Raw genomic sequence first — 27036 nt, forward strand, 5'->3', positions numbered from 1 at the left:
CCAAGCATGTCTAGAACTCCAGCTCCACCTTTAAGGCTTCAATCTGACTTTCTGCTCCATCATGGTCTTCCAGAGTTGCACAAACTCGCAAACAACAGACTGTGCCTCCTGACAAGGAGGAAAGCTGCACAAAATACACTGAATGTATCATACACAATGTATATGGTTTGGCTGAGGGTTTGGTTTTTTCCACCTTTTTTGTGTTTTTTTTTTTTTTAATAGATAAATAAAAGCTCTTTAGAAGCAAATGTATATTATAAAAGATTAATTAAAAAAAAAAAAAAAGTGATATAAAGTCTTCTATAGAGTTTGAAAGACCAACCCACAAAAAACACTCAGTTCCAGCCTTATCCACAAATGTAAACAGTTCAAGGGGGCTGGTTGTTGTCCACAGCCTGCAAGTAATTAAGCACTAATTCTCTACCACCTACTGAGGAAGAAATTGGAGAGGAAATATGACACAATCTTAAGGATGCACTTTTCAGGCCAGGCTCAGCTGATGTCTTCTGTGCATCTCTAGCATCTTCACTCGACTGGTACTGATTTGCCCTCCCATCTGAAAAATGAACAGATGGAACTAGAAATCTCCAAAGGCAGAACCACAGACTTTTATCTCAAAGTGAGAGATTTCCAGTGCAAACTGCAGTAAGTTCTCCAGATACTTTCAGTGCCACCCACAAAGCAGGAGGACAGGAGGAAACACTTCCATTCCCTTGAGTGGGACTCATTTGCAATAGCCAAATCCTTGAAAAGACCTTCATCTCATTTCACCAAAACACGTTTTGTTTCCACTTTACTTGCAGATTCTTTTTCACTGAAAGAAGATGAAAGGCTTAGAGGCCTTATCTGTAATTAGACACACATTTGCCACACATTCCTGGGACAAATACACTGAATTTACCTTAATGGGATGCTTTTATCTATGTGAACTACTTTAAATTTGCTGCTGCTTTCTTGCTCAGTAACATCTGCAAAATAAAAATCATTCGCAGCAGAGCAGCATTATGGCATTTTTCTGAGCTTTCCAGACCTCCTGGGGCAAGAACAAAAAAAAAAAAAAAAAAAAAAGAGGAAAACGTTTGAAGCTTTAAGGATTTTTCCCTTTGCAATGCCTCCAGGCCCATGCAAACCCATGCTGGAGCTGCTTGGTGACGTCAAGCACACCCGTGTGCTCTGAATCACTGACTGCAGCAGCCCGAGCTTCGGCCTGACTCCTCAAACCCACTCAGGTTTCATCACTCAGGTCCAAGTTTTGCTTTGGCGGACAGACTATAAGCTTAGTCCAGACCTTTATTTTCAATTTAGATGAGTAACCATGGCAACTATGATACTATTTTAAACCATTCCTATTTAGCCGCCTCCGGGTTGAAAGTAAAATAGAAAAACGACCAAGCCCACCCTGTCACCCATCCCTCTGACAGCTCATAGTGTGTGATGACAACATAGGACACACCTGCCTGCTGATTTATCTTACTGATAACTTCAGCAGCACTCTGTTTACCCTCTTTTGTGGGTCTGAGCAAAAGAAATGCCTTCATTTGGCTTTCATGCTCCCATGTACCTGGCTCCTCTGCAGTTCTTTGCCTTCCTCGGCTCCTCGGCTTGAGGATAACCAGGTGCATCATTGAGGTCCCTCATAAAGACAGTTTCCCCCCATTCCCAGCCACCCCACCGTTCCAGGCACAACACAGGTGTGCAGCTCTATGCTGGAGTAGAAAATGGTGTTAATTTGTCTCCTCTACACTTTGGGCACAATGCTTGATAAGCAACTTAGCCACATGCTAGAATTTCACTTTGTCCTTGTTCTATGCAATACTTGCTACAAAAGGCAGAATTCTGCTAAATCCATCAGTTTGCATAATGGGCAGTTATGGAAGAAAAATCCAGGCAAGAACAAGCTGTGAGCAATGGTGCCCTGAAACACAGTGCCAAGTGAAGCCGGTCTACGCAGTCACTGCTGTTTGCAAGCTGCAGTTAGAAATGCCCCACACGTTGTGCTGGTTTTGCAAAGCAGGACCTATTTTGCATTACTGTGAGGATTTTCTGAGTCTTTGGGCTCAAAAGAGTTACAGAACAAACAGTTTCCTGCATCCCTAGGGATGCCTCATGCTGTGGCTTGACATCCAGTTGCCAAACCTATGGGGACGTCTGCAACACTACACTTTTTCGGAACAAGATTGGATTTTCCATGTGTTTGTATCTTAAGTCTTTTCATTCAGCTAGCAAGCATTCCTGTGGCACCGTGTGAACCCATGGTTAACATTGCCAGTTAAACACTGCTGCTTCTAAAACACTGACTCTCAGTTACATAAATGGTGGCAGTGGCCGCCACCACCACAGAGCTGACCTCTCTGTTTGGGACAGCCTGACACAGGTAACATGATTGGAAGTTCTTCAGTGTCAGGAAGAGAGGGGGTTTGGTTTGTTTTGGTTTTTGCAACCCATACACCAGCACTGGCTGTGTTTGCACATTCATCCCACATGTTGTGTAACTTCTGGAATGAACACCAGTTTGAAATTCTAGGCTCCAGCTCAGCCTGCATCCCTCTGCATGCAGGTACAGCTGTGCCTCCTTACTGGCTGCACACACAGTGCCAACCTAAAGCTGGTCTGCAGGAGCCTGTATGCTGCATCTTCTCCTAATTAGATCAAGATACAACACAGATAAAGCCTCAGCTTCACCCTTTCAGTCCCATGTGAGACAATGCTGATAAACCTGCTCTGTATCACCAGCTCTACCAGACAGAAGGGCATGAGAGCAGATAATGTGCTTTGCATTCTTGGGAGAATGGCAACACGTACCCACAGCACTAAGCAGGTTACAGTACAGGCTACAGTGCCAGAGGTATCCGTGCTCTTTACTCCATGGCTAACTTGCATTTTCCTTGTGCTGCAGCAATGCTCTCTCCCTTGTATTCATCACTGGCTTTGGCAGCTTCCAGGTTCTGATGACTCTGGAGCAGATTCAAGCTGCCAAAGAAAACCTCAGCAAGGTGGCAGCAAACAGCCAGCCAAAACAAACAAGGCAGAGCTAGAAAGCCTCTCTACTTCATCTCAGAAAATAGAATCAAGCACCACTTCAGCATTGTGGCCCTCTGGCCTTCCAGGATATGGGGCTAATTCCTTTATTTTGTAGCATACGTATATTTTTCTTTCTCGACATTAAAGAACATAAAAGTGCTGTGAAGGTTTCTGCACTAGTAGAAATGCCTACTTGTGTTGTGACTGCATCAAAGTAGGACAGGATCTGCTCCAGGAACAACAGTATTCCGACCAAGTATGAAGGCAGTTCACAAGGACGATCCTCACACTAATTTATTTATGAGATAACACAGGTACTCTAGGCTTATCAAGTATAATAATAAATTGGTCTCTCTCTAAATGGAAAAACATAGCTACAGTCATCTGAAAAACTGACTTTAATCCATATGCTTGTGGTCAGGCACATGATTAACTCCATGGGGGAGCATGGGCTTTTCCACACCAAGCATAAAACAAAGCAGTGTGAACATCAGTTCTGTTGCACCAGCACGGATGGGAAAAGTCTGCTCATCCATCAACACCAGTACTTTTTTTTCCTAGAGGAACTATGCTTGCAGTGCCAGATGAGAGGCATTGAGCCCCTCCTGCCCACCATACATAATAAGGTGGCTCACTTGTGACCTCAGTGCCATGTTGTGCTGTGTGCTCTCAATGCTATTGACTGCATCTCCATAAACATCCATTACCCAGACATTCAATTTGGGGAATTTACAAACAAAAAGACAAATGGCTCTAATAATGTATTTGTATAATGATCATACATTTCACGAGGTATTCGCTTGCTATAAATTAACTGTAAGATCTGGGAGAGGAATTTGAGCCTGACAGGAAATATAACAGACAGAAACAAATAAAGGTTTTTTGCTGCAAAAAAAAGCCTTGTGAAGTGAGACCAGCTCACTTCACCATTGCACACTATGAAATGTAAGGAGGTCTTCTTTAATGAGGGTATTTTGTTTTTAGGATTTCTAATGGTTAACAGTTGCCCTATACCATTTTGCAGTAATATAGGAAGAAGTAATACAGCTGAAATGAGTGTATATCTTCCTGGAAGTAATGGGGTTAATATAGCACTGACAGAACAGGATTTGACCTTCAAAGTCTTATTACAAGGAACATTACTGACTCCATTTAGAAGCTGAACAAGTAAACTCCCTGAAATATCAGGGTCAGATTTCAAGACTGCATAAATCTGCTTCACCATACTACAAAGGGACTTCAGCGTTACCTAATAAAGGTCAGATCCCATAGCCTATAGTGGTGCAGACAAACAGCAGTGCAGGTGAAGCATCCCAACCATCCTGCTGCAGATGAGCTGTGTGCCCTGCCAGGCTGTGCTGGCATGCTGGGAGGTCGGCACTCACCCAAGTGAGAACAGCAACGCAGCACTGAAGGTTAAAGGTGGATCAGTTTCTGCACCAAAATGTTTAATTCATTTAACCTTCGCATTTGAGTGTGAGAATAAATAGTAAACTTAAACTGGCATCTGCTGCACCATACCAGGATATGAGACTACTCACACTGAAAGACAAATATTGGTTGACTCTAAAAGACTCCATTCACTTGAATTAGTTGGTCATACCAACACAAACAATAAAGAAACAAGTTGTTTAATTCTTTTTCATCTAGATTGGTCAACTTTTACCTAAAGCCAACGCAGTGGGAGCCTCTGCCCATCCCACTGTGGATTCCAGGCACACAGCAGCACAAGTCGTCTCCTGTTGTGCCTGGGGCCAAGCACAAAGGGGAAGGGGCACATGCAGTCCTGAGAGGATTTCTGCCCAGGGACATATCTGGGCAAGGCCTATGTCTGTATTTCAAGAATACATTTAAAGCATGTTAATTAGTTTAAAGCAACAACTCAAAGTCCTGAGACAAGATTTTGGAAAGCCTACATATTTATCTCCAATCCCACTTGAAGATACAAGCAAAACCACAACTTGCTTTTGACTACATTCAATCCAAACCAATTGAAATTAAACATTTATGTAACCTGGTAATGTAAAACAGACTTTGTACCGAATTCTTTTGATTTCACTGCCATAAGTTAAGACAATGCTTATCAGCTTTGATTGAGAGCCAGTAAAAGTTTTATCATTAATACATGAGACATTACTTAAATGTATGTTATCTTCAACAAAACCAGTTACTCAGAGTAAATATCTTACAAAATCCCTTGGCTAGAACACTGTAGTTTTGAACCTGGAAATGAAAACTGCTGGTAGTTTCATGAAATAAGCAATTCCAACACAAGAAAACTTAATGCAAATTGCAGAGGAAAATTCTTGGATAAGGGAAAATTATACTAATCCAGAGCAGCTTATAGGCCATAAACAAGATGTTTTATAGAGCTATGTGAAAAACTGCAATTGCGCCTGCTTGTGCATTGCAGAGAAACAGCCACCAACTTGTGAGTTCCCTGAGCATGGAAGGTAAAGATGCACCACAGGTTCTCACCAACATAAGGGAAAAGGTGCACATTTTTTTGATATTAAATTTTTACGTAGTGACAAAATAAAGTTCATCCTTAAAACTTATTTATCTGTGAGACACACTCACATGCTCAACTTAAATCACCTTAGTGGAAAGGTATATAACAGTGTAAACAAACGTAACTCTTTTGCAATACAGGCTGCCCGAGATGCAAGCAGTAGCTTGCTGTAGGATCGGTAACAGCAAATGGGGAGATTTAGGTAAGATGTTAGGAGGATGTTTTTTACCCAGAGGACAGTGAGGCTGCCCAGAGAGGCTGGGGGAGCCCCATCTCTGGAGGCATTCAGGGCCAAATTGGATGAGGCCATGGGCAGCCTGATCTAGTGTATGACAACCCAGTTGGAACTGGATGGCCATTATGGCCCCCTCCAACATGATCCAAGTGATAGCATGACTGCTTTTTCCCTGCCCTTCTCTCATGGGCTTGGTGTCTGCAACACCAACTCTGGGGTAGGAGTTATGGACTTTTTGATGGCTTTGGAAGACAATCAGTCATCTCAGACTCAGCACAGACAGATTGGGAATAGTCAATAAAACATAAAACCCACTCACACATAAGGAGATCTTTGTAAAATCCCAATTACTGCTGGCTTGTTACTTAAGAATCCCTGAGAGGTAAGAGATATGGCTCGCTGAGAGGCCTGGGGTAATGAAATTACAAATCCTTTCATGAGTAAGCATAGGCTAGAAAGCTGCATTCCTTTGGCCCACATATTTGAAACTGTTCAAAAGGTTATTGTCTGACAAAATTTAAACAAAAATTACTATTTGCTTCCTTCTAATGAGCTATACTCTGTGTCAATACCTCAGTGATTGATTATAACAACACAAACACTACTCCAAATAAATCGCATTTAAATTATGTTTCTTAAAAGAAGAACTCTCAAGTACATACTATAAATAAAGAGTAGGTGCCATCATCTGTGAAACCCAGGAGCTTGGGGGTCTTGTCTTTTCAAGAGCTTAATTAAGTGGCACAAGACGACCTCCATCTCAATTCCACAGTTTGTCCCCAGCACATTTTAATTTCATAATTGAGATCAAATGCTTTTGCAAACTAGAGATGAAGCTAACTTATCACAGAAGATGGATGATGTTTACCCCTACAAAATAGGTACAGATCACACTGAAGTGAGCAGCTGCTCTGTTCAACTTTGTGAAGAACAGAAGAAAACAGAAATCTATCTTCTCCAAAAGCTCAACTTGCAAGGACCTTATGTCCTTTGGTTGCCATCTCCATTCCATGATGACTGGAACAAGGTCCTCGTGCCCTGTGTTCACAGCCTTGTGCCACAAGCAGTGTTTAGTGCACACCAGCCTGAACTTACTGGTCTCATTAACATAGAAAGTAGCAAGAGATATGCAAAGGGAGGGGGCTGGGATTCCCCGATACACGGCAGCATCCAGATAGCACCTGGTAAGGTCAGACTGACATTTTGGGCAGAACATCTATTTTGTGGTTTTCTTTTAAAATGCTTCTCTATTTTATTGTATTCTCATCCCTCTCTTTCTGCAAGTCCCCTCACCTGCCCTACACTCATTCACGCTATCTTCCTCCATTATCCCTCTGAAAGCTGCGCCTCCCAAGAGACAGCTGAACACTTGCCTGGGGCTGTAACTCAGCCCAATTCATACTGCTGGCCTGAAGGCTTTTTCTCCCTACATCCCACTCTCCCAGGTTTATTTTTATTCTGCAGTGATCTTAGTTTGAGGGCTCAGAGCTGATTTCTTCCTGCTGTAGAAAGAGCTGGGACCAAGTATACAATACAGATTGAAGCCTGAGGTAGTGCAAGTAAACATGAAAGAACACATCACCTAATATTTAAAAACACAAAGTAACTGCAGTTTGAGATTGTGTTTCCAAAGCTTCACTCACAGCATTTACCACCCTCTGTGCCTTTTACAGCAGCGGCAGGACGAAGGGCTGAAGGGTTGGCATGCTCAGGGAAGCCCTCAGTGCAGGCCTGTTCCATGGATCTCTTGTTTCCCATCTGTCATCAGTTACTAACAGTGAGGTCTTTCTTTATAAACCTCAGCCCCTGAGCAAACACACAGTAGATGGGATGGCTGAAAACCTGCCTACATCCTCAGGAGTTGCACAGGAGCCTCCCAGTGCCTCCTTCCTGATAAGGATTCACTTGCAGTGAGTGCTATTTTCCAATCCACTGATCTTGTCTCACGAATTTACTTCAGTTGGAGAGCAATTATCCTTATCTCTGAAAATGACCATGATAAACTCATCCAGAACTGGCAATTGTTTTTAAGTGGAAAAATACCTCTATTCTGGAACACAGTGGTTCCAGCTAGACACAAATTGCTATTCAGGCTGCCAAAAGCAGAAGGCAAATCATAAAACATTCAGAACGAGGCTGCTCGCTACCTGAGCTACATTTATCCAAGGAACAGCGCTGCTCTGGCACTGCATGGGGAAATGGAAACAAGTAGGAAAAAAATAATAAAAACTTGACGGTAAGATCTTTAAATATGTTTTATTAAGCCCTTCCCTGTTCAGGGCATTTTTATTATGAGGAAATAAGAAATACAGAAATTAAAACTCCCTCTGTTGCTCCTACAGTAAATGACAGGAGAAAATCAATGTTTGGAAAGAGACTGTATAAAGACTATAGTCTCTATCAATCTCATCCTTTCCCTTGGTAACAGCATTTAATTTACACTTTCTCAGCTGAATAATTACCTCTACTTTACACTTACTATTCCTTTAGGAGTGGATTAATTAGCATTTGCCACAGCAGCTTCAATAGGTCTGCATGTGGCTGGAGAACTCTTCAGTCTACTACTGGGATCTATGACAAGTGCACTCAGTTTAAAGACAGAAGCATTTCCACAGCAGAGTGGTGTGGGTTGGCACAGAGCAGAGGATGGTGAACCCCTGTGCAGCAGCAGCCACCAACCCTGCAAGGGCAGGTACCATCTGCTGGGCTCAGCTCCCCAGAGCCACCAGTGTTTAACCAGAGGCACCAGCGATCCAACCACTGAGATCTAATGCCAGGACACAGCTGATAGGAAGGAAAAAAAGATGCAACAGGAGGAATTTTTAGTGGCAGCAAATGTTTCTGTGAAGACCCTTGTACTACTCTAAGCTCCAGGGAGAAAGAAATATTAGAATAAATAATAAAGAGTGTCCCCAGAGCAACAAAACAAATGTATCACTCGGGGACTTGGGAACCCAAATAAACACAGGAGAAAAAAAGCAATTAAGATGAAATTTTAGTAAATGTACTGAAGATTTCAAGGAAGGACAACCTAAAATAAAGCAAATCCACCCCCACATGCAGACTGATGAGAAAAGCAGGAGAAATCAATTAAGTGCAAAAAGAATCCAAGTAATCCCCTAGGCCAGCCTGCTTTCCAGGGCAGCCACTGCTGGGCACACACAGCCTGGGGGCTCCTGCATCCCCATGCAGCCATGCTGCACTCCCTACTGAGAAGATCCTGCCCAGAGCTGCAGGCAATGGGGCTGGTTCACACTGCAGCCCAGAGAGCTGGGCCTACCCATATCCCTTGTAGGGCTGCATTCGTGCAGCCTCCAAGGGGAGTGAAGCTGAAGAGGATGATGAGAGGAGAAGGTATTTGGCAATTCGAGCAGATCACACCATTTCATAGTTAGAAATAACACGCACAAAATTTATGCTTTCATTCTACATCTGCAGGCAGAATTAATCTTCCTTTCAAGGCTGACTAATGTCTTCACTTGCCCTCTATCACCAGCTCAGGAATCACCAAAGAGACAGAAGATGTATGTGTTTTATTACATGGAACATATGGATCAACTCGCATGAGTCACAACCACATCAATTAAAAGAACACCACCACCACAAGTGAAAATCCATCAGTCCCTAGGCATGAACACTGTGACTAGTCATGTCCAGGGAGACTCCTGGTTTGGGGAAAGGTTCTGCAGCTCCCTCACAGCACACAGGCATCATTTTTTGTTGCTATCCGGCAAGAAGCCTGATCTAACCAACCTCAGTCAGTCCTATGCCAGCCAAGCAGTTCAAATGGATGACAGACTGAAAGCATCCCAAGGAGACTCCAAAATGCGGCAGCTAGCTCTATAGTACAGCTCACATTTCACAGAGCAGGCACAGGTCTTATTCTCTCATTCAGGTTAGACAAACTGGAAGGTTGGAACCAGTTTACTCCTTGGATCATCAGTCAACCAGGCCTAGGAGATTCATCTTTCACAGAACAAATTTATCTAGACGTGAAATAAAACAGGCATCTATGGAGAGAAGGTAGCACAGAGGTAAGGCTTGGAGCACAGAAACTATCCATCACATCACATTTGACAGCCTCCATCTGTTAATGACATCCCTCTTCATGGTATGTGTGTTCAACCAGTGTTTTCTCATTTCAAGGCACTGGGTTCAAACTGCCTCCTTGGAAGCTGTCTGGCTTACAGCTGTAATGCAGCGAAGTTCTTCAGGTAGACCTGATTTGCAGAGCATTGTGCTGGTGAAATCAAGGTCGGATTATGGCTGCTATCACTGGCTAAGAAGTCAACATTTACAGTAAGAACATAACACAGGAGAGAAAGAAGAGGCTCTCATCTCCATGCATGGACCTCATGCCCCTTTTATTTGGTAAATAAGGCATGCTGCTTACATGGACACATAAAACCTCAGCTCCTCCTCAAATCTACCACCTCCTATCTCCCTTAAACTTCTTGAGTAGACAGACTAACACATATAAGGGCTACCTAGGTAACCCAAGAAGAAATATCACTGTATAGGGAGTAATCGGTATTCTTGACTCAGACTTCAAGTATTATAAATTTGAGTTCTCATGAGAACATTTTGTGCCACATCTTGAAAATGGAGATATTACTCTTGATTTGATGAAAAATGAATTGGAAATATGAGCTGTATACATGCTAATTTATAGCGATGAAGTTTGCATTCATTACTGTAATGAGCCCTGCATAAAGCGTATAATCAACATTCACTGAAGATGTCAAGAGGAATCCAGAGGCAGAGAGGAAATACATACACTTGCCACAGTTGATCATAAACATCATCAACTTCCAGCCCCCCAAAAAACTCAAAGCAGGAGGCAGTCCTTTCTCTGTACTAGTCCTCAGTGGTGTTTGAATGTATCTACCAAGTTCTTGTACTAATGAGCTCAGACAGCCTTTCAGCCATAGGATAAACATTACAAGTGCTGCAAATGTTTGTGTAGGATGCACACTGTGTCCTAGAAGCATAACCATCTCACTCCTTCCTCTAGTAAAATATGAAAGCTACAAGTATGATTACATTCAGCTGGTAAATGGAGAATCCAAACAGATAAATAATTAAATCCAATTCCTTTCCTGTACAGTAAAATGTTTCTCTGACATTGCATTAGAAATGAAGAAGAGAAAATAATGAAAGGAAAAATCATTATCTGAAATAAAGTTAAAACACAAGAAAAAACCATCCACCATCTGCAAAATCAAAACAAGACGAGCAATTATGCAACAGTAGCTGTTGAGTCACATGAAAGACAAACCACCTCCTGAAAGAGCTAAAAGAAGGCAACTGGAGGTTTGCTTCACTTCGTGTCCGTGTGGAATGAAAATAAGGAAAAAGAAATGCCATTATAAGTAAATGTTACATAGGCAGCCACACTACAAATAGTTCTTACCTTCTGGTAATCTGGGGTTAGCATGAATAGAGTTGGGGTCCCCATCTTCCTCAGGGTGGTAACGATACAGTGTCTGTGACTGCTTTTGGGATGACTGACTACGGTCTTCCTTTAGAGCAACAGGGGGAGAGGTTGTTGCACTGAACTTCACCTTGGGAAAGGCATTTCCCTCATGTGTTTCCTGGGAAGATTTTGCTGAACTTGGCTCTGTTAAATTCACCTCTTTCAAGTCTAGATGAATACTGTTCCCCGGGTCCTCTTTTCTGACGTGCTTTTTCATTTTAGAGTGGGGTGCTCTTTCTTGCTCATTCCTTTCCTTGTCCCCCTGCTTCCCCTTTGGCCTCCTGTCCAGTTTCCCCAGCTGTTTGGGTGTCTCCGTGGTGGCTGTGGTGTGCTCCAGAGGAGCACTGGTTGTTACTGGGGCTTCCTTATGCGTTGTTAGCTGTGGGGGTGCTGCAGTGGGGCTGGGTACCCTCTTTCGCTCAGTTCCTTCAGTGGCACTGCGAATTTCAGAGAGGAGCTTCGGTGCTGGTGTGGTGGGCGGAGTGGTTGTTTCCTCAGTGTATGTATCAGCCACAGCTGAACTTGAAGGAGCAATGCTGGCTGGTAGGTAGTCATAATCCTCGCTTTGCTCCTGGCTTATGCTTTCCTGCTCGAGATGGGAAGAATAGCTCCTGTATTTTTTTGGAGATTCCACCTGGGTGTTGTCTCCTTCTGGTGCCTCCTGGTCATAGCTGTATGGATCATCATAGTGCCTTTCTGGTTCATTGTCATCAGCATCCATGGGACTCACGGTGTTTAAGGCGAACGTGTTGCAGTCGGGAAGCTGGTAGCACATCAGCTCGCCACCAGCATTTGGACAGTGGCAGACCTTGCACGGCGGCATATGGAAGGTGTGTCCTGCTACATATTTCTGGCCCTCGTGGAGGCAGCCTATTCTTCCACACTGAGGGCAGCCATCCGCTGGCACCACTGCATCAATGCAGTTTGGGGGCAACTCTGGGCACAGCATGAACTGGCAGCTGATCTTACCCCCTCCCTTGGGGCACGAACACTCAGTGCTTCCAAAGTCCACAAAGTAAGACTGCCCTTCGGGTACTTTGCCATTGACGAAGCCCACATTGACACAGTCATAGTACTGGTAGCCTTCACATGTGCAGCCATGCTGCAGACATGTGGCGCAGCACTCACCAGGCTCCAGCACATCCTCAATGCAGTTGTCCAGGGGCTGGCACTCCACGCCTGTGCAGTCCCTCTGTGCGTGGGAAACGCTGCTCCACAGCAGCATGAAGAAGGCAGCATTCAGACAGCTCCGCTGCCAGCTCTGGTGCTTATCCATAGTCTTCCCAAAAACACAGCTCCAGTCCAAAGGTGCACTTTTAAGGGTTGCTGGTTCCTTTCCTAGAAGGCTGTATATTCAGCTCCAATTCTGCAGCGTTTTCCCGAGTTACCTTTTCTCATAGACCCTAGAATTATGAAAGAAAACTCTGTTAAAGACTACACTCAGCACATATCCTGTTAAACATTAGAGGTCTTTAAAAGTTGGGACGAAATCCAACATCTGGAAACCTAAGTATGAAATTAATCATAAAGTCTTCCAAGCATTGTAGGCACTAAGTATGGAGTTACAAGCTCCCCTCCTCCCCCCCCCTCCCCACTACTCCAATGCCTATTTCTAAACAGAAAAAAGGCTTTTACTATTCTATTTTTAATCTGCTCAGAATATATTTGTATATTAATATAAAAATAAGGTCTTTATGCTTCGTGTCCTTTTGTTAAAACAATCTTTCTAGAAAAAAAAGGAAGAGATTCTTTTGGCAGATAATAAACAGATGCAGATCCTCCTCTGTAGATGCAAATTTAAGATATGTGAACGTTTTGTTTCAGCTACAAAGATCCAAATCTTAAGGATCTTTCATGGCCAAAACTCAACCTGAATATTTGTCTGTTAACACGTGTTAACTCGAAATAACAGGAGTTTTGTTCTGCCTCCTTCTTCCATTTAGCAATCATTTGCACTTCAGTTTTCAGCATTAACAGTTATTTTCTTGCCCCAGAGGTGCTAAAATAGAACTTCTTTGTATACTGCCATTACCGAGTGGTTAAACATCATATTAGCTATCCTGTAACACATATTAGAGGCCAGATCCTCAGCTCAGAAGTTGGCTCAGCTCCACAGCAGGCCTGCAGTGCACAAGGGATTGATTGCATACACTGGAGTTACAACTGATGCACAACCAACAGGCATTTACTCCAGTTCAGGATACGCCACCAGTGGGACACACTTCTTTTCTTTTTGACAGCACGACTGTTCCTTTATGCAGAACTACAGCACTGTGAATAGAATGGCTGTTTAAAAATGAAATGAATTGGCACAATAAAACTTTGCTAAAATTGGTCGAGGAGAAGAAAGTTATTTGTTTTTTAATCATTCAGTCTTTTGACCGTAGAAAAGTCCGAGGAAATAATCTGTTGGCTTTTACATCAAAAGCCTGCTCAAAACGCTATACAACTAGCATGGAAGAGTAGATAAAACAGAAAAAAAAAGTTTGTGTATAAGATTCTATAGAATTCACAATCTGATTGTTTTTCCTGAACCATTCCCCACCCCAAAAAAGAAGGAAAAAAAAAAAAAAGACCCTAAAACTTTTATCTAGCGGGTTAAATGTAGACACATCACCAAGAACAATAAACCACACACGCAACAGGAATCCTGCCAGAAAATCCATTCAGAAAGATTACTTCTTCCATTCAAAGCGGGCTTCCAACAAGTCTGCTTAGGCACTGCTGGAAAGCAGCCAGGCCGTGGGAAAAGCGTGCCTGTTCTGATAAGATACGGACAAACTGTGCTGAGAATTTCCACAGCTCCGTCCTGGAATCTGAATTACTTCAGTACGTCGTACAGAGATAGAGTTCTTGTAAATGAAAGGTTTTTACTACTATTTGAGTATATTAGTTCAGCATGCTAACGGATACCAACAATGAGAAATAAAAGCTTCAGAATGTATGCTAATGGGCTTGGAAGAAGCTCACTTTTTCAGATCTGCTCCCAGCAGTTGGATATTTGGTCCAAGGGAGTATTTTGCAATAGGTGGTGCTGAAATTAATTTTTTCAGAGTGCAGTCTGGGAATTAATAATTTATCCTACTTCCAGCAGCTTCTGTGGGTAACCAAAGCGTGTAATTATTACCTTGCTTTAGCCAGGAAACAAAGAATGGAAGGACAGTTAAAGATAAGCTCCCTCAGTAAGGTTCCCACAGAAGCATTTTGTCATCGTTCCCTCCCATCGGTACCTCCTGGTGTTAATGCTTTGGCACATGGAAGTCATTCGGACAGTTCTATGCCTGTGGGATCACTGCTGGTGCAGCTGTGCCCAGCCCTGCCCTCTTCTCCTCTCCCATCCCAATTTTTCCCAGGTGCTTTGGATGCCGCACCTTCCACACTTACTGCTCAATGCCTCCTTCAGTCACTCAGTCACCCTGTATCCTTTTTTGTTTGATAACCTGAATATTCGGTTTTCAAGCTACCAATCTCAAACTGATAAGTCCCAAATCCTTACAAAGCCTTATTCTGTTGGTAACATCACAGTATTCCTTATCCTCAGGCTCATTTTCTTTCATCAGAGACTTCTTGTTTCTAACTCCAACAAAAGCATCTCTTTTTATTCCTTTAAAGCACTGCATTTTCCCTGTACTTTCTCCATCTGTTCCCCACACCCATGGCTCCCCTCTGCCAACCCATAAACTTGCATATCATAGAAGCAGCCTCTATGTCAGGCACAGAGAAAAAGACTGGAGCAAAGCAGGCAGACACAACTATTAAGCCCCTCTGAGAAAACACTCCCACCTGAGCGAGAGAGCCCTGCCCAACCCACACAGCAGATGTGGGACACCCTCTGGATTACTGCAGCTGGAAGGGGCTCTGGGGACAGCAGCTAATAGCATCAAAAGCTGGAGCTTTGAAATCATAGTATCATACTCCTCAGCTCCTTCTTTCCACATGATACCTAGGAAAGGCAAAGCAATACACTTTATAGCAGCTTTAAAGAAGTGAGAGCTCAGATGAACGTGAAGGACAAGCACACGCCTTCATGGAAAAAGGGACAGAAATTTATGAATGCTGAGATTTCTGCAAAACGATACACTATGAAAGTTATTTTCTTGAATCAAAGTCATAACATAAAGTCAAAATGAAGAATGTTGACTTGATTAAAACAGTTTGGTGTTACTTGAAAACGCTGATGAAACCAACGTGTTCCACACAGACATTTCAAATGTGCAACATCTTTAAATTATGAGGAGTACTTTACTGGGAGATTTTTTCCCAGATGGTTTCATTTCAGTGCTAAACCATAAGGCTCATTGTAGGTAAGCAGAGGTGACAAGAGGCGCTTTGCTTCAAAGCCTTCACAGGAACATGATCTCTCATGATAAAGGTTGTTCTGGAGACAGGAAAACAACTGCAGAAGGTGTGCACGTGTGGAAGAGATACTGCAGGATCAAGAGCATTCTTTCAAATGTTCACGGAAGTAAAAAAGACAGTAGTTTATAAACAAAAAGCAATAAGCAGAATAAATTCAGCCCACTGCAGAGAACACCTGCGTGAGATCCCACTGATGTCCAGCTTTGAAGAAGCATATGTAATTTAGCCAGACATAGAGCTTTCCAAACAGTGCGCACAGAGTTGCTCTTCTCTCTATCCTTACTCTATGTTCCTCACCAAATGGGTCTTTGCTGGAATAGTAAAACCAGCAATAAAGTTGTGCTATGCATTTTCTCATTTTGAGCAGCATAGAGGGCCAGATGCAGCCAGATGAAGGCAGAAGGTGGCAGACAACTGCACGACCTGTCCTGCACTGTGCCAGGGAGCACAGGACCTGCAGGGAGGAACTGTGAGTGAGCTGCTCTGTTTGTCTGTCCATCTACACAGCCAGGTCTCACGCATATAAAGAAGGAAGCCCACATATGCGCAAATATGGTCGGACAGCAAGAAGGAAATGCAGTAGTGGCACTTACCACCTGTGCACGAATCAAGACATCAATTCTATCAAGGATTCTCCTGGTCTCCCAGTAAAATTTGGCTCAAGCTGCACAAAGCCAGGACCAAACACAGCCCTGTTCTCTGATGCTGAATCTCTTCCCTATCATACTGGCAAGAGCATTGCAATAGGTACAGGAGGGGCTGAAGCACAAATGTACATCCATACCATACAGACAATGGCATTTTGCCTGTGTATTTAGCACCTCGCCCCAGCCAGACATCACTGCTCTGCTACAGCTGCCAGCAGCTCTTAAATGGCTACGGACATAGCATAGGCTATGAGTGGAAGAAGGGAGGGGATGGAAGGAAGTATCAATTTTAAAACAATCCCTTTAAAATGCAAGAGACAAATGGAAATTTGTGAGAGGTTTTTCTTATATGAAAAATAAAAAAACTCTAAGCCCAGTAACTCCTGGCTGGGCTGTGCCAGCCCATGGATTAGCTCTTCCTTTCACACCCTTTCAATCCGGAAACTTGTGATCTCACCAGTCACTGGAAGTGATTGCTGCTGGCTGCTCCCAGCCCATCTCACTAGCAGAGGTAACTACAGTGCTATTAACCAGATGGATGAATGAAAAGCAGAGAAAGATTTCCTTTACTGCTCTCATGCACCATACAGTGTGTAGAGCCGTTCCCTTCTGCCTAACTAATGAAACCTGAGATGAGCTGGAGCCAACCTCCTCATTTGGGACAGCTGGGCTGGGTGAAAAGAGAAGTACAATAAACCCCAGTGAAAATTCAATTCGAAGGAGCTGCCCTTTTCTTATTGAAAGCAAAGCACAAGATACTTAGTCACTTCAGAGTTGTCAGCGCTCCAGTTCTTGGCAAAATCAGACAGTTTTCAAGAGTCATAGCTTTTGCAGGTGGTTTTTCTTAGCTTTATTTTCAATAAGAAATAAGTTACTGTAAACCTCCTTTTCATGGAAAAGCTTAAAAAAATGGACATTTGGGAGCCCAGAGGATCATTACTTAATTCAACAGAGAACTCAAGAGTGGGACAAACAAGGAGTGAGCAGCACAAGATCATAACTCACGTGGATTCCTGAGAGCGGTTCCGACAAGACCTCCCTGCCCAGCACAGGCGCCCTGCAGAGATGCGCCTGATGCTCTCCAGGATGTTGCCCGTGCTCAAATCCAAACAGGAACTCAACACGCCAAAGTAATGGAAAAGTATCAACCAAGGTATTTCAGCTGAAGCAGCCAAGCATTAGGAATAGCGACCAGGCAGCTCTGGGACGTATTCCTCCAGAATGTGAAGATTTCAAATCCATTTTTGAAGAACTGGAGACTAAAGGCAGCCTTGTTCCAAGTGAATGACTGGACAAAGCTGTGGAAGGGAGCGTCATGTCTTGGGTGTAGCGTTTCAATGCTCCCCCTTGCTCCAGCCTAGCCCAAAACAACAGGGCAGGTATTTGGCTCACTGAACAGCAAAATTCTGTGTCATTGGGAGTCTCCACTGCAGTAGATCCAAAGTGACTCAGTGGGAGGATGGCAGCTGCATGGAGTGATAGAGAAACGACTCACATGGGGGAAAGAAGCAGAACGGCAACAGCATCCCGCCCAGCACACGTGGAGGAGCTGGTCCTCATCCCAGCTCTGACACACTGGCTATGGATTGCTCAGCAAGGGGCTGAGTGTGGACGGGGGGCTGGAGCAGCCAAAACACATGGAGTGTGCTGCTATGGCTGCAAGGAGCCTGCAACATATGGAGGAGAGGATCATGGATCCTGGAGCAGCGCAGACAGGCAGAAAGGCACAAGCTCTTAAGTCAGCCCTACCCACCAAGTTTTTTAAACCTATTTCCCTATTGTGGGGCTGCAGGACATCCTAATGCGGAAGGGACTGAGTCTCTGTTGGACCAGTGAAGATTTGGTTTCCTTAAGGACAATGTAAACACAATGTCTGTGCACAGGATGCTCAGCATGCACTTGCAGCTCTGCAGCAGAAGGAGCCTATTTATTTTTAATGCAAATAAATGTGTTTAATATCAATATACTTTTTTTTTCTTTAACATTATTTTAACATCACCAGGTTTCAGGTGACTGTATACAAACCTCCAGAACACAATCAAATAATCCATCTATTTCCACAGCAGCCAAAAAAATCTGGGAACGGATTAAAGCAAAGCCAACAACAGCCATTCAAAAACATTTCCCAAGGCACAGCCAACAAAAACGTGTCAAAGCTCATAAGTTATGAACTAATTAGCACAGGGAGAGCTCTTCTGGCAGCATGCAGGCAGAGCATGTCCCTGGGTTCCCCAGCACCAGGAGCAGCCACACATGCAGACACATCTCTGCCCCTGGGGCGTCACCAGCACTGCCTCAGTGCTCTAGGCTCAGGTGAGCATTGTAACTACTGGCAGCTGCTCTGATGAGAGAAGGAAAGAAATTTTTAACGTTTACCTAATGAGTGACACTCCTCAGTTTCCACTCATGTCCCTATTTTTCCACAGTACTCCCTGTTATTGAGGCCATTCTGCTGGAAGCCATACGTAACCAAAGCAGAACTTGTGCCTGTGTTTGGTCTCAGAGCCTGGCTCCTCACAAATAATCCCTTCATGTCATGAGATAAACTTCTTCATTTCCCTGACTTTCTCCTGGTTAATCCAGCCCTCTGCCCCTTCCCTCTACTTCCCAGCACACAACACATATTTTCAGGGCTGCTGCTCACTATTACCAAGGAATCACAGACATGTTATGGCTGGAAAAGACCAGCAAGATCATCTAGTCCAACTGCCATCCCCACCATGCCCACTAACCACGTCACTCAGTGCCACATCTACACCTTTGGGGACAATGCCTCCACCACCTCCATGGGCAGCCCTCTCCATGTCCTGGGAAAACCCAGCTGCAATCTCAATGGCAGCAGCATGCAAAATCTGAGCACATTGTTTTCATACACATCTCTGTCCCCTCTCACTATATCCAACAGTAGCATGTGATGCTACTTAGAACTTCCTTTAAGAAACAAATTCAAGCTTTGGGTTTGTTTCCTTAATCCGGTCTTCTGCTCTGTGGGAGCCCAGCCAGCACTTTGAACCTCACGGGCCTTTGCAGTGAGAGCCAGTACAGATCTTCTATCTGGAGGAGCCAAAACGTTTCCCCACCCTAAAACATAAATTAGTCAAAAGAGAACCTACTATTTAAGCAACAGCAGTGTTTCTTCACATGTACCAGTTTAGAAATAATTAACAACTGTTTTATTGAGGGAAGAGTGAAAAGAATGGCAAAACTATTTTCGACATTCTATCTGTAAGGAAGAACTGCTCACCAGCCTGAACTTTAACTGAAGAGTTTGGTTTGAAGCTCTCCAAAGTAACACAGACGGCTTTACTTCATCTTCAAATTAATTTCAAATGAATGTCAAAACAAAATGTTAATAGTATAATTTTGTAGTACATAATTTTTCAGTATGTGTCTTGGCCTTGTCATTGACATGATTAATAGTGAAACCCTATCTGCTGAGTTGAAAATAACCCTGATTGTAGAGTGAGCATTTCATAGTCTCCTACTATTTGAAGTTCACAGTTTCTCCACATTGTCTATATGGAGTTCTGTCAACGTACACCTTTCGGTCATTAGCACATGCAGTTGCTGCCTGCAATCAGGATTCCCCTAAGAGAAGGCCATGCATGACATTTTCCTGACAAAATGCGCAATGATTTTTAACATTGTACTCAAGTCCTCAGAAGGGCCTGAGATCAAACCCTTTCCTTTGGTGACTCAGCAGGATCCAAATCTGTCCCTCAAGAGAGCAAACGGGCTCTCAGTAACAACTGCAGCAACAAACCAACTCTTTTCATTAGCTACATTCTGCTGCACAGCTGAGAAAATACTCCTGCTCTCCCAGCTGCAAAACGCACCTAGCTGAGCCTCACAGGACACAAGGTGAACTTCTGCACACCCACTGTCCTGCCTGTGCTCCAGCTCTTTAATTAATAACACTTAAGGACAGCACAGGAGGCCATCACAGCCTTTGTTCCATACAGACAGGGCAATATCTGTCCTTTTACTCTGGATACCAGCTGTGGGAGAAAAACTGCGACTGGGAGCAGATGAAAAGCTTGCTCAAATTTACTTATTGAAAGTGCACAGTAGTAAGAGATCTCTGGCAGGTTTTGGAAGCGTTACTCTTAAATACTGCTGTCCTCTTCACCTCACATTTCAAGGAAACGTCTTTGTGTCAAGTCATTGAGATTAGAGTAAATTTTATCAGAATTCTTCATTTTCCACATCTTCACAACCCTGGAACAGCCCTGAGCACATTCTTACAGCTGCAATCACCCCAGATTTGCTAGTTCTGCTCTTGACATTGATCCTGAGAGTTTGCTGCGCTCTATTCTGAACTGAGAAGGGACAAGAATAAGCAACACAAGAAGAAACAATAGCCCTCACCATCACTTCAATGACCAAGACTTACCAGGAGCAAGCCCAGGATGAACCACAAGCTCCACAACACGACACGCTGCACAAATCCCTTGGTATGACAAAGATAAATGGGGTTTATTACTGCACTTACAAACGTACCTTCTCTCCACCCACATATCAGACAATGAACTGCAGACAGAGCGCATCTGTGGTGAGTGCTTGTACCGTGAGCCATATTGCCTATCATAAAATTAATAAAGTCCAGAAAAAGAAACAATGATCAATCTTTCAGCAACAGTTTCCTATCATATGGTGACAAAACAAATCCCAAGTCAGTTATTATATATACGCCAATTAAATTCTTTTGCTAGAGAAAAAGAAATCATTGTAATGTAGGAAAAACTGGAACATTTGGTTAAGATGTTCTCACAGAAATGTTAATTACCACAGGCATTAAGCAAACGGAAATCAAAGTCTACCATTTGATGAGTACTTTTCAAAGTTTTAATGCAAAAAAAGTGCTTGAAAGAAACCTTCAATTTTTCCTCATGAATGAAAGCAAATCCCTGTAAATGAAGCCTACATCTGTCATGCTGCTAATCAGTCAGCAGCCACAGATGTAATCCATCAAAACCATTCCTGTGCAAACTTTCCGTAGAAGATAATGGAATTAATTTGCTTTGTTGGATAGCAAAATGTGAAAAAAGTGCCCACTCTGTTATATCATCTTGGAGTCCCTTGTTTAGAGGCAATAAAGCCGTATGTAACCAACAGATCTCACAATGTCACCCACCTTTAACCCTGTGTTTATTTTTTGCTAATCCTCTAAAACTGCAAAGAGTTGCGTAAGAGAAGTTGAGAACTGCTGTATGACTCCTGGTGTTGGAAAGTGAACCACAGATACATGGGCTGAGCAAGAGGGATGGGAAGTTTTGCTTCTCAGAGGTCAAAAAATCATCAAGGTGACACAACAAGCAGGTTTGGGGCCGAGGCACCCAACTCACGTACAATGCTCAAGACCTCTTATGGTATCTTCTGCAGCGCACAGTGATGGGAAACAAACTGGACGTTGCCCACAAGGCGTCCACTTCTTACAGACACAGCAATCTAGCACCTTGCTAGAGGGGATCTGGGTGGGCAATGCTCTGAGCCCTGCTAATCCTCTGCAAGGCACCAAGGCCAGTAATACCACCTCATTCACTGAAGATTAAGATATAGAGAAGTGTTCTGGATGAAATAGCCTCATTAAAACTCACTTACAACCAACCTGACACAGAGTTAAAGCTTTTCAGGGGCTGACATAAAATAAAAACAATGACCGGTACTTCGAAACTCACGTAAGCAGAATACCTGGTATTATTTCAGTCTGAAAGGTGCCAACGTGTAAACATGTGCACAAATAAATACACATAGTTCTTGTATTCCCCTTCCTGTTGAGAAGAGCAGTGCTTTTTTCAGCAGACTGTACAGAATTTCATGCAGACAAGCTCAGCCACCGCAGATAATTTGTTCTGCATCTAAACACGTTTAGTCAATTTCTGCCCCCGGATGCACCTATTCAGTTCTTGTGTTCACAATGATTTGTGGTTCTGTACACTATTTACCCTACAGACCAGAACGATATTAGAAGAGCAAGTGTTGTTTACTTTGTAAGTTATAAATTACATTTTCTATTACCACAGGAAGTTAGTATTAGTTTGCTGTGTAAGTAAGCAACCCATAGGCCTGAATATTTATCATCAACAAATACAAGTAAGCCCATGATAACTTGCAACTAAAGGCAGAATGTTCAAAACTGAAAATGTTGGCAATTCAGAAATGCTGACACTGTGAAGCCTGGTTTCATTCCAGTGAGGAACATGCTACATTTTAAAAGACATTTAACAACAAGGAGAGTCAACCTCAGCTGCTGCCCAGAAGAGAACAGGTCTCATTACTGAAAGAACTAAGCAGCCTTATTATAATATTTATGCAAAAAAGTCAAATGCAAACTGAATATTTTTAAATATATATTACTTGGTAGACGTGCATATGATTTAAATAACAGGAATACTTCTTTTCCTTTGACAACATATTTGTTGCTGTTGTTGTTCTTGGTACATTAAGATACATATGTGTACTTTGGTCGATGTTTCTCCTGTGAGAGGAGGAAAGTATTTTATTTTCCAACTGAAGAAAGCCTACAACTCTAACATGATTTATGTATGGGGAAAGAAACTATTAACACAGGGGAAGAAGAATGAGAAGATAATCATTTCATCTCCAAGCTCATTATGCATAAGCCAGAACAAGAGTGGCAAGAAGGATTAAGATAGAAAAGTGGCTAGTATATACAAGACAAAATAAAGTCTCCCAGAATCACAGAACACTTGGTTAAAAAGAAAAAAAAAATCACTTGTGAATAGGGCTGCACCATATTCTTCACAGTGTGAGGAGAGGTAATCCAGCTGTCCTGCCTTCCCTCAAATTCCAATGCTGGTGTTCCACGAACGCCAGCTCTGAGCCCGCGGTAACGTGCAGCCATCCGGCAGAAAAGGCACCTGCAGAGAGCCTTCCTGCAGCACGACCCTGCTGCTCCCCACAACGATTTTAAACACTTTGGCAGCCCAGTCAGACGTTCACAACCATCTGACTGCCTGGGGAGGCTGGGAGTGGGAGGATTTTCATCAAATAGCCAATCGTTGTTAGAGTGCTACAGAATCATTTTTGAAACACAAGTTGATGATGTTGTCTTAGGTACAAAAAGCACGAAGATCAGATGGATCCATGAGTCTAAGGTCTCTACAGATCAATGCTTTAGTTTAACTTCAGTTTTCTAGAAGTTACTTCACTGATGAAGCTTCTTCTAGTCTGTGAAGACACGAGTAGAACTATAGAGAGCAATTAATATCACTAATTATCCATTTTAATTATCCTTTTTGCAAGAGCTGCAAGATGTGAATCATGACAGAGATGTTCTGCTCAGTTCTACTGGGATATCTACGTTATACACCAATATGATACAGACTGTCAGTATTACATTTTTCATCACTTCAACAGTATTCTCAGTGTGCAGCCAAAGCTCTATAAATCCAATAAGAGATAACTTCATTGCATGGAGACAAGATGAAGACACAGCCAATCTATCTGATTATAAGTGTAATGTTCTTTTTATCAAGAGACCACTGTCAGTATATATTGACCATGTTCTGTACTTACCACTGCCCTCCAGATCTTCATATATATGATTTCCCAGTTGGGATATGTAAGTGAAGTAAGTGTTCACCTTTAAACTAACATTACGCAGTAGTTTTCCATGTTACCTCCCAATGCATACTACCATTTTAGACTACACACAGTTTTTTTTTCATTCGTCAGAGGATTTCAAGATGTTTGACTGTACCCTGTTTATTTTACACAAATGTTATTCCTTTCTTACAGATGGATATGATCCATTGAAGACCTGAAACGTTTTATCCCATAGCAAAACTCATTCAGTGTACCATCTGTTCTTCCTGCAGGGGCACAGCAATGCCAGAAACTGTTTAACATTCCATAAATTAAGACTATATAATGGATAGCTCATTGTTAAAGTGAAGCAAGGAATCATTTAGAACCTGATGACAGATATTTATTTATCTGGGATTTTGCTTTAAAAATAATATCCAATGTATTGCTCTGTGTTTGGTTCTTTAAAAACATTGCACACAACATCAAGCAGCAAAAGCATGTCACAACCTAGACCACCTTAATTCTTAACTTTATCTCCACTTTCATCAGGGTCAGCGGGGTCCTTTCTAATGACTCCAGGGGGGTTGCGCTGGTCCAATGGGTTAGAACAACTTCACTGCAAATCCACATTCTGTTCTCATTTACCCTGGGATGTGTCTGTTCCATGTGCATGATGAACTCCCCAAGAGCATACAATTCAATCCTGGAGTTCAAGAGTTTGTAAAATATGTCTTATTTTATAGATGTTGCACTAATATGACACACATACAAACACATACATACATCTTTTTACTTACTTGTAAGAAATGCTAGTCAGAAATTAACCATTACTTCTTATTCCTATCTACATCTAAATGCAAAGAGATACAGAATTTTCATCAATAGAAGGGCTGGACATTAAATCCTGTTATGAACATGCATCATTTTGCCATCCATACAGAGAAATGACAGATTAAATAGAAGCCAATAACCAAGAAAATAAAACACGCAAAAGAAATCAATAGTGCTTAATTAAAAAAAAAAAGGCCCTACAAGGTCCTCCGCCCAAGAGGGGCTCAGTGGCACCCTGCCCAGTGCTGCGGGTTCCTGGGGACACAGCGTCCTCCCGAGCATGCAACCCTCATCCCACGCCAGGAGCTGTGTGCCAGCTGTGTTCCCCCGGCTCAAGGCACAAGTTGCTCTTCTTAAACCACAGAGCCACGATGTATCAGTACGTTTCAAAGCTTGTTAGCGAAATGGAGAAACCAGTGACCCTTACACACTCTAAGGGGTAAAAGTTAGCAGCTGAAGCTTGAGCTATTCGCCTGCAGTCATTAGTTCAGAATATATAAGTAAGCATATACAATTATTGCCATCCCTTTGTGAAGCTCTCACTGTGGTATAATCAAATTCACAGAAAGAAAGTACTTTTAACCCAAGCCTCACCATTTCCAGAGACAATGCACATATATTTGTATCCCACCAGATCCCTGACGGTGGGGGAAGGGCAGAAGTGGTGGGAAGGGGGGAAACGCAACTTGAGAAGTGGTAAGTGTGTCAAAATTTGAATTACTTGGAGATATTTTGCAGCACAATCATCCTTTATGCTTGTGCAGCTCGGCTCATATGGCTCACATTCAGCCTGTCACACCAAATCACTGCTACTTCTTGACTTACATTAACAAAAACAAACCGAACTTTCGCTTCAGTATGTGAGGTAAAAATGCTCTCTGAATTCACAGTCAAAAGGCCAGGAGCAACATTAAAAATAACTGTTTTTGTAAGAAGCTCCTTTCTGAAGAGAGGCAAGAAAAGCCTGGGAAGATCTGACTAATAGCACTCACACACATGTGGTGCTTATGGAGTATTCTGCAGAAAACCGTACTGTAAAAAGCTTTGTCCCTGAGCAGAGTAGGCGCAGCTTTAGCAGCCTTAACTAACAAAGCAAACCCACCTCTACCTACTTAAGTCTTTAAACTGAGTTAAACGGAAGGTATTAATCAAGAGTTTTAGAGTTTCGTGAGCAGATAGAAAGTAAATCTGGAAAACAAAGTACTAAATCAGAGAGTAAACAGCCAGACACAATCTTAGCAACTAGCAGAACATAAGGCATAAAGCAAAGCCAGCACTCAGACAAAGTTATTTCATGCTTCTCCCAACAAATCTGCAACAAACATCCAGTTAGGAAAAAATTCTGCTGACCTGTGGATGTGCAGCACTGTAGATGCAGAGAGTTTTCCTATCACCTTTTGTTCCCAGCCATGTCAGCTGTGCTCTGCTCCAAGTGCTGCTCACACTCCCAAATCCCCTTTTCCAGCTCTATCTTAGGAACTGCCCAGATTTTGTAGTGTAATCTGAGCAGGGAAGTACCATGTGCCTATGATATGGTCAATTCACGTTTTACCCCCTGCAATGCTTAGGAAGCTGCTTCACATTTCAAAGCTGTGTGACCGCCTGACCCAGGTATGGCCGGAGCACACCAGGGCTGCCTCCTCCACCCAGATGGGGCTGATAAGCAGCTTGTTTCCAAACACCAGACCCTGGGATGGGGACTTGCTTGGCTGCTAAGAACCACAGCTCCCTTTCCCCAGGGTGCAGGGTACAGTGGTGGCACAGCACCTACCTGAAGGAGCCAGCCCCCTGCCCAAGACCAACACCACAGAGCTCTGGCCACTGCCAACACAAAGCACTGCACTGAGTGCCCAATGAGGTCGGTGAGCCCCAGTGAAGCTCAGGTCTGGGACCTATGGCAGTGAGGACATTAAATGGGGCATACAGCAAAACCCCAACCACTCCACTCCAGCATGGTCACCAACTAAGTGGGAAGCCATCTCATTTTCTTCTGTTAATGGGAGAAAGCTTTCCATCACAGACACACACACACACAAATCACACTCAAAACTTTCTTCTTTTAATTCTCTCATTAACGTTCTTCTATTTTTATTAATCTACTTTTGTTCCCTATCTGCAGTCATCATCACCTTCAAACCTGCACTGCATTGGATGAAATGTCTCTTCTTCCCATATGCTGCACTGGGAGGAGATAAACCAGTGGTGAAACAGTAGTGTGGTACAGAGGAGGTACAGTACTCTGAATCTCATCACTCCCACTCATCCACACCCAACCACAGTGTCAGGTCCTAAAACCCAGGTGGTTTACAAAGACACCAACCTGGTGTAGATTTTTCTTCAGTGTTTACATCTTGAAAAGGTAAAGCACAAGCAGTCAATGGCTGTGTTAATCCCCAACTTTCTT

At 43.0% G+C, this 27036-nt stretch overlaps 1 protein-coding gene across 5 annotated transcripts in view; it reads right to left on the reverse strand.

Moving 5' to 3' along the window:
- FBLN2 (fibulin 2) overlaps positions 1 to 27036 on the reverse strand; it is a 101352-nt gene that overhangs the window by 45229 nt on the left and 29087 nt on the right. For 3 of the 5 annotated variants that reach the window (XM_085516542.1, XM_085516543.1, XM_085516541.1), the window contains one exon: positions 11182 to 12647. In XM_085516542.1, the coding sequence (XP_085372668.1) occupies positions 11182 to 12520 (1339 nt within the window). In that variant the 5' untranslated portion in view covers positions 12521 to 12647. Of the gene's footprint in view, positions 1 to 11181; positions 12648 to 17255; positions 17551 to 25982; positions 26096 to 27036 lie in introns of those variants that run through there. The other 2 variants (XM_015874801.3, XM_015874805.3) reach the window with 2 other exon arrangements.

This window comes from Coturnix japonica, chromosome 15 (genome assembly GCF_054131305.1).
Source record: "Coturnix japonica strain WE chromosome 15, WE-NBRP24, whole genome shotgun sequence".
Classification (NCBI taxonomy): Eukaryota; Metazoa; Chordata; class Aves; order Galliformes; family Phasianidae; genus Coturnix; species Coturnix japonica.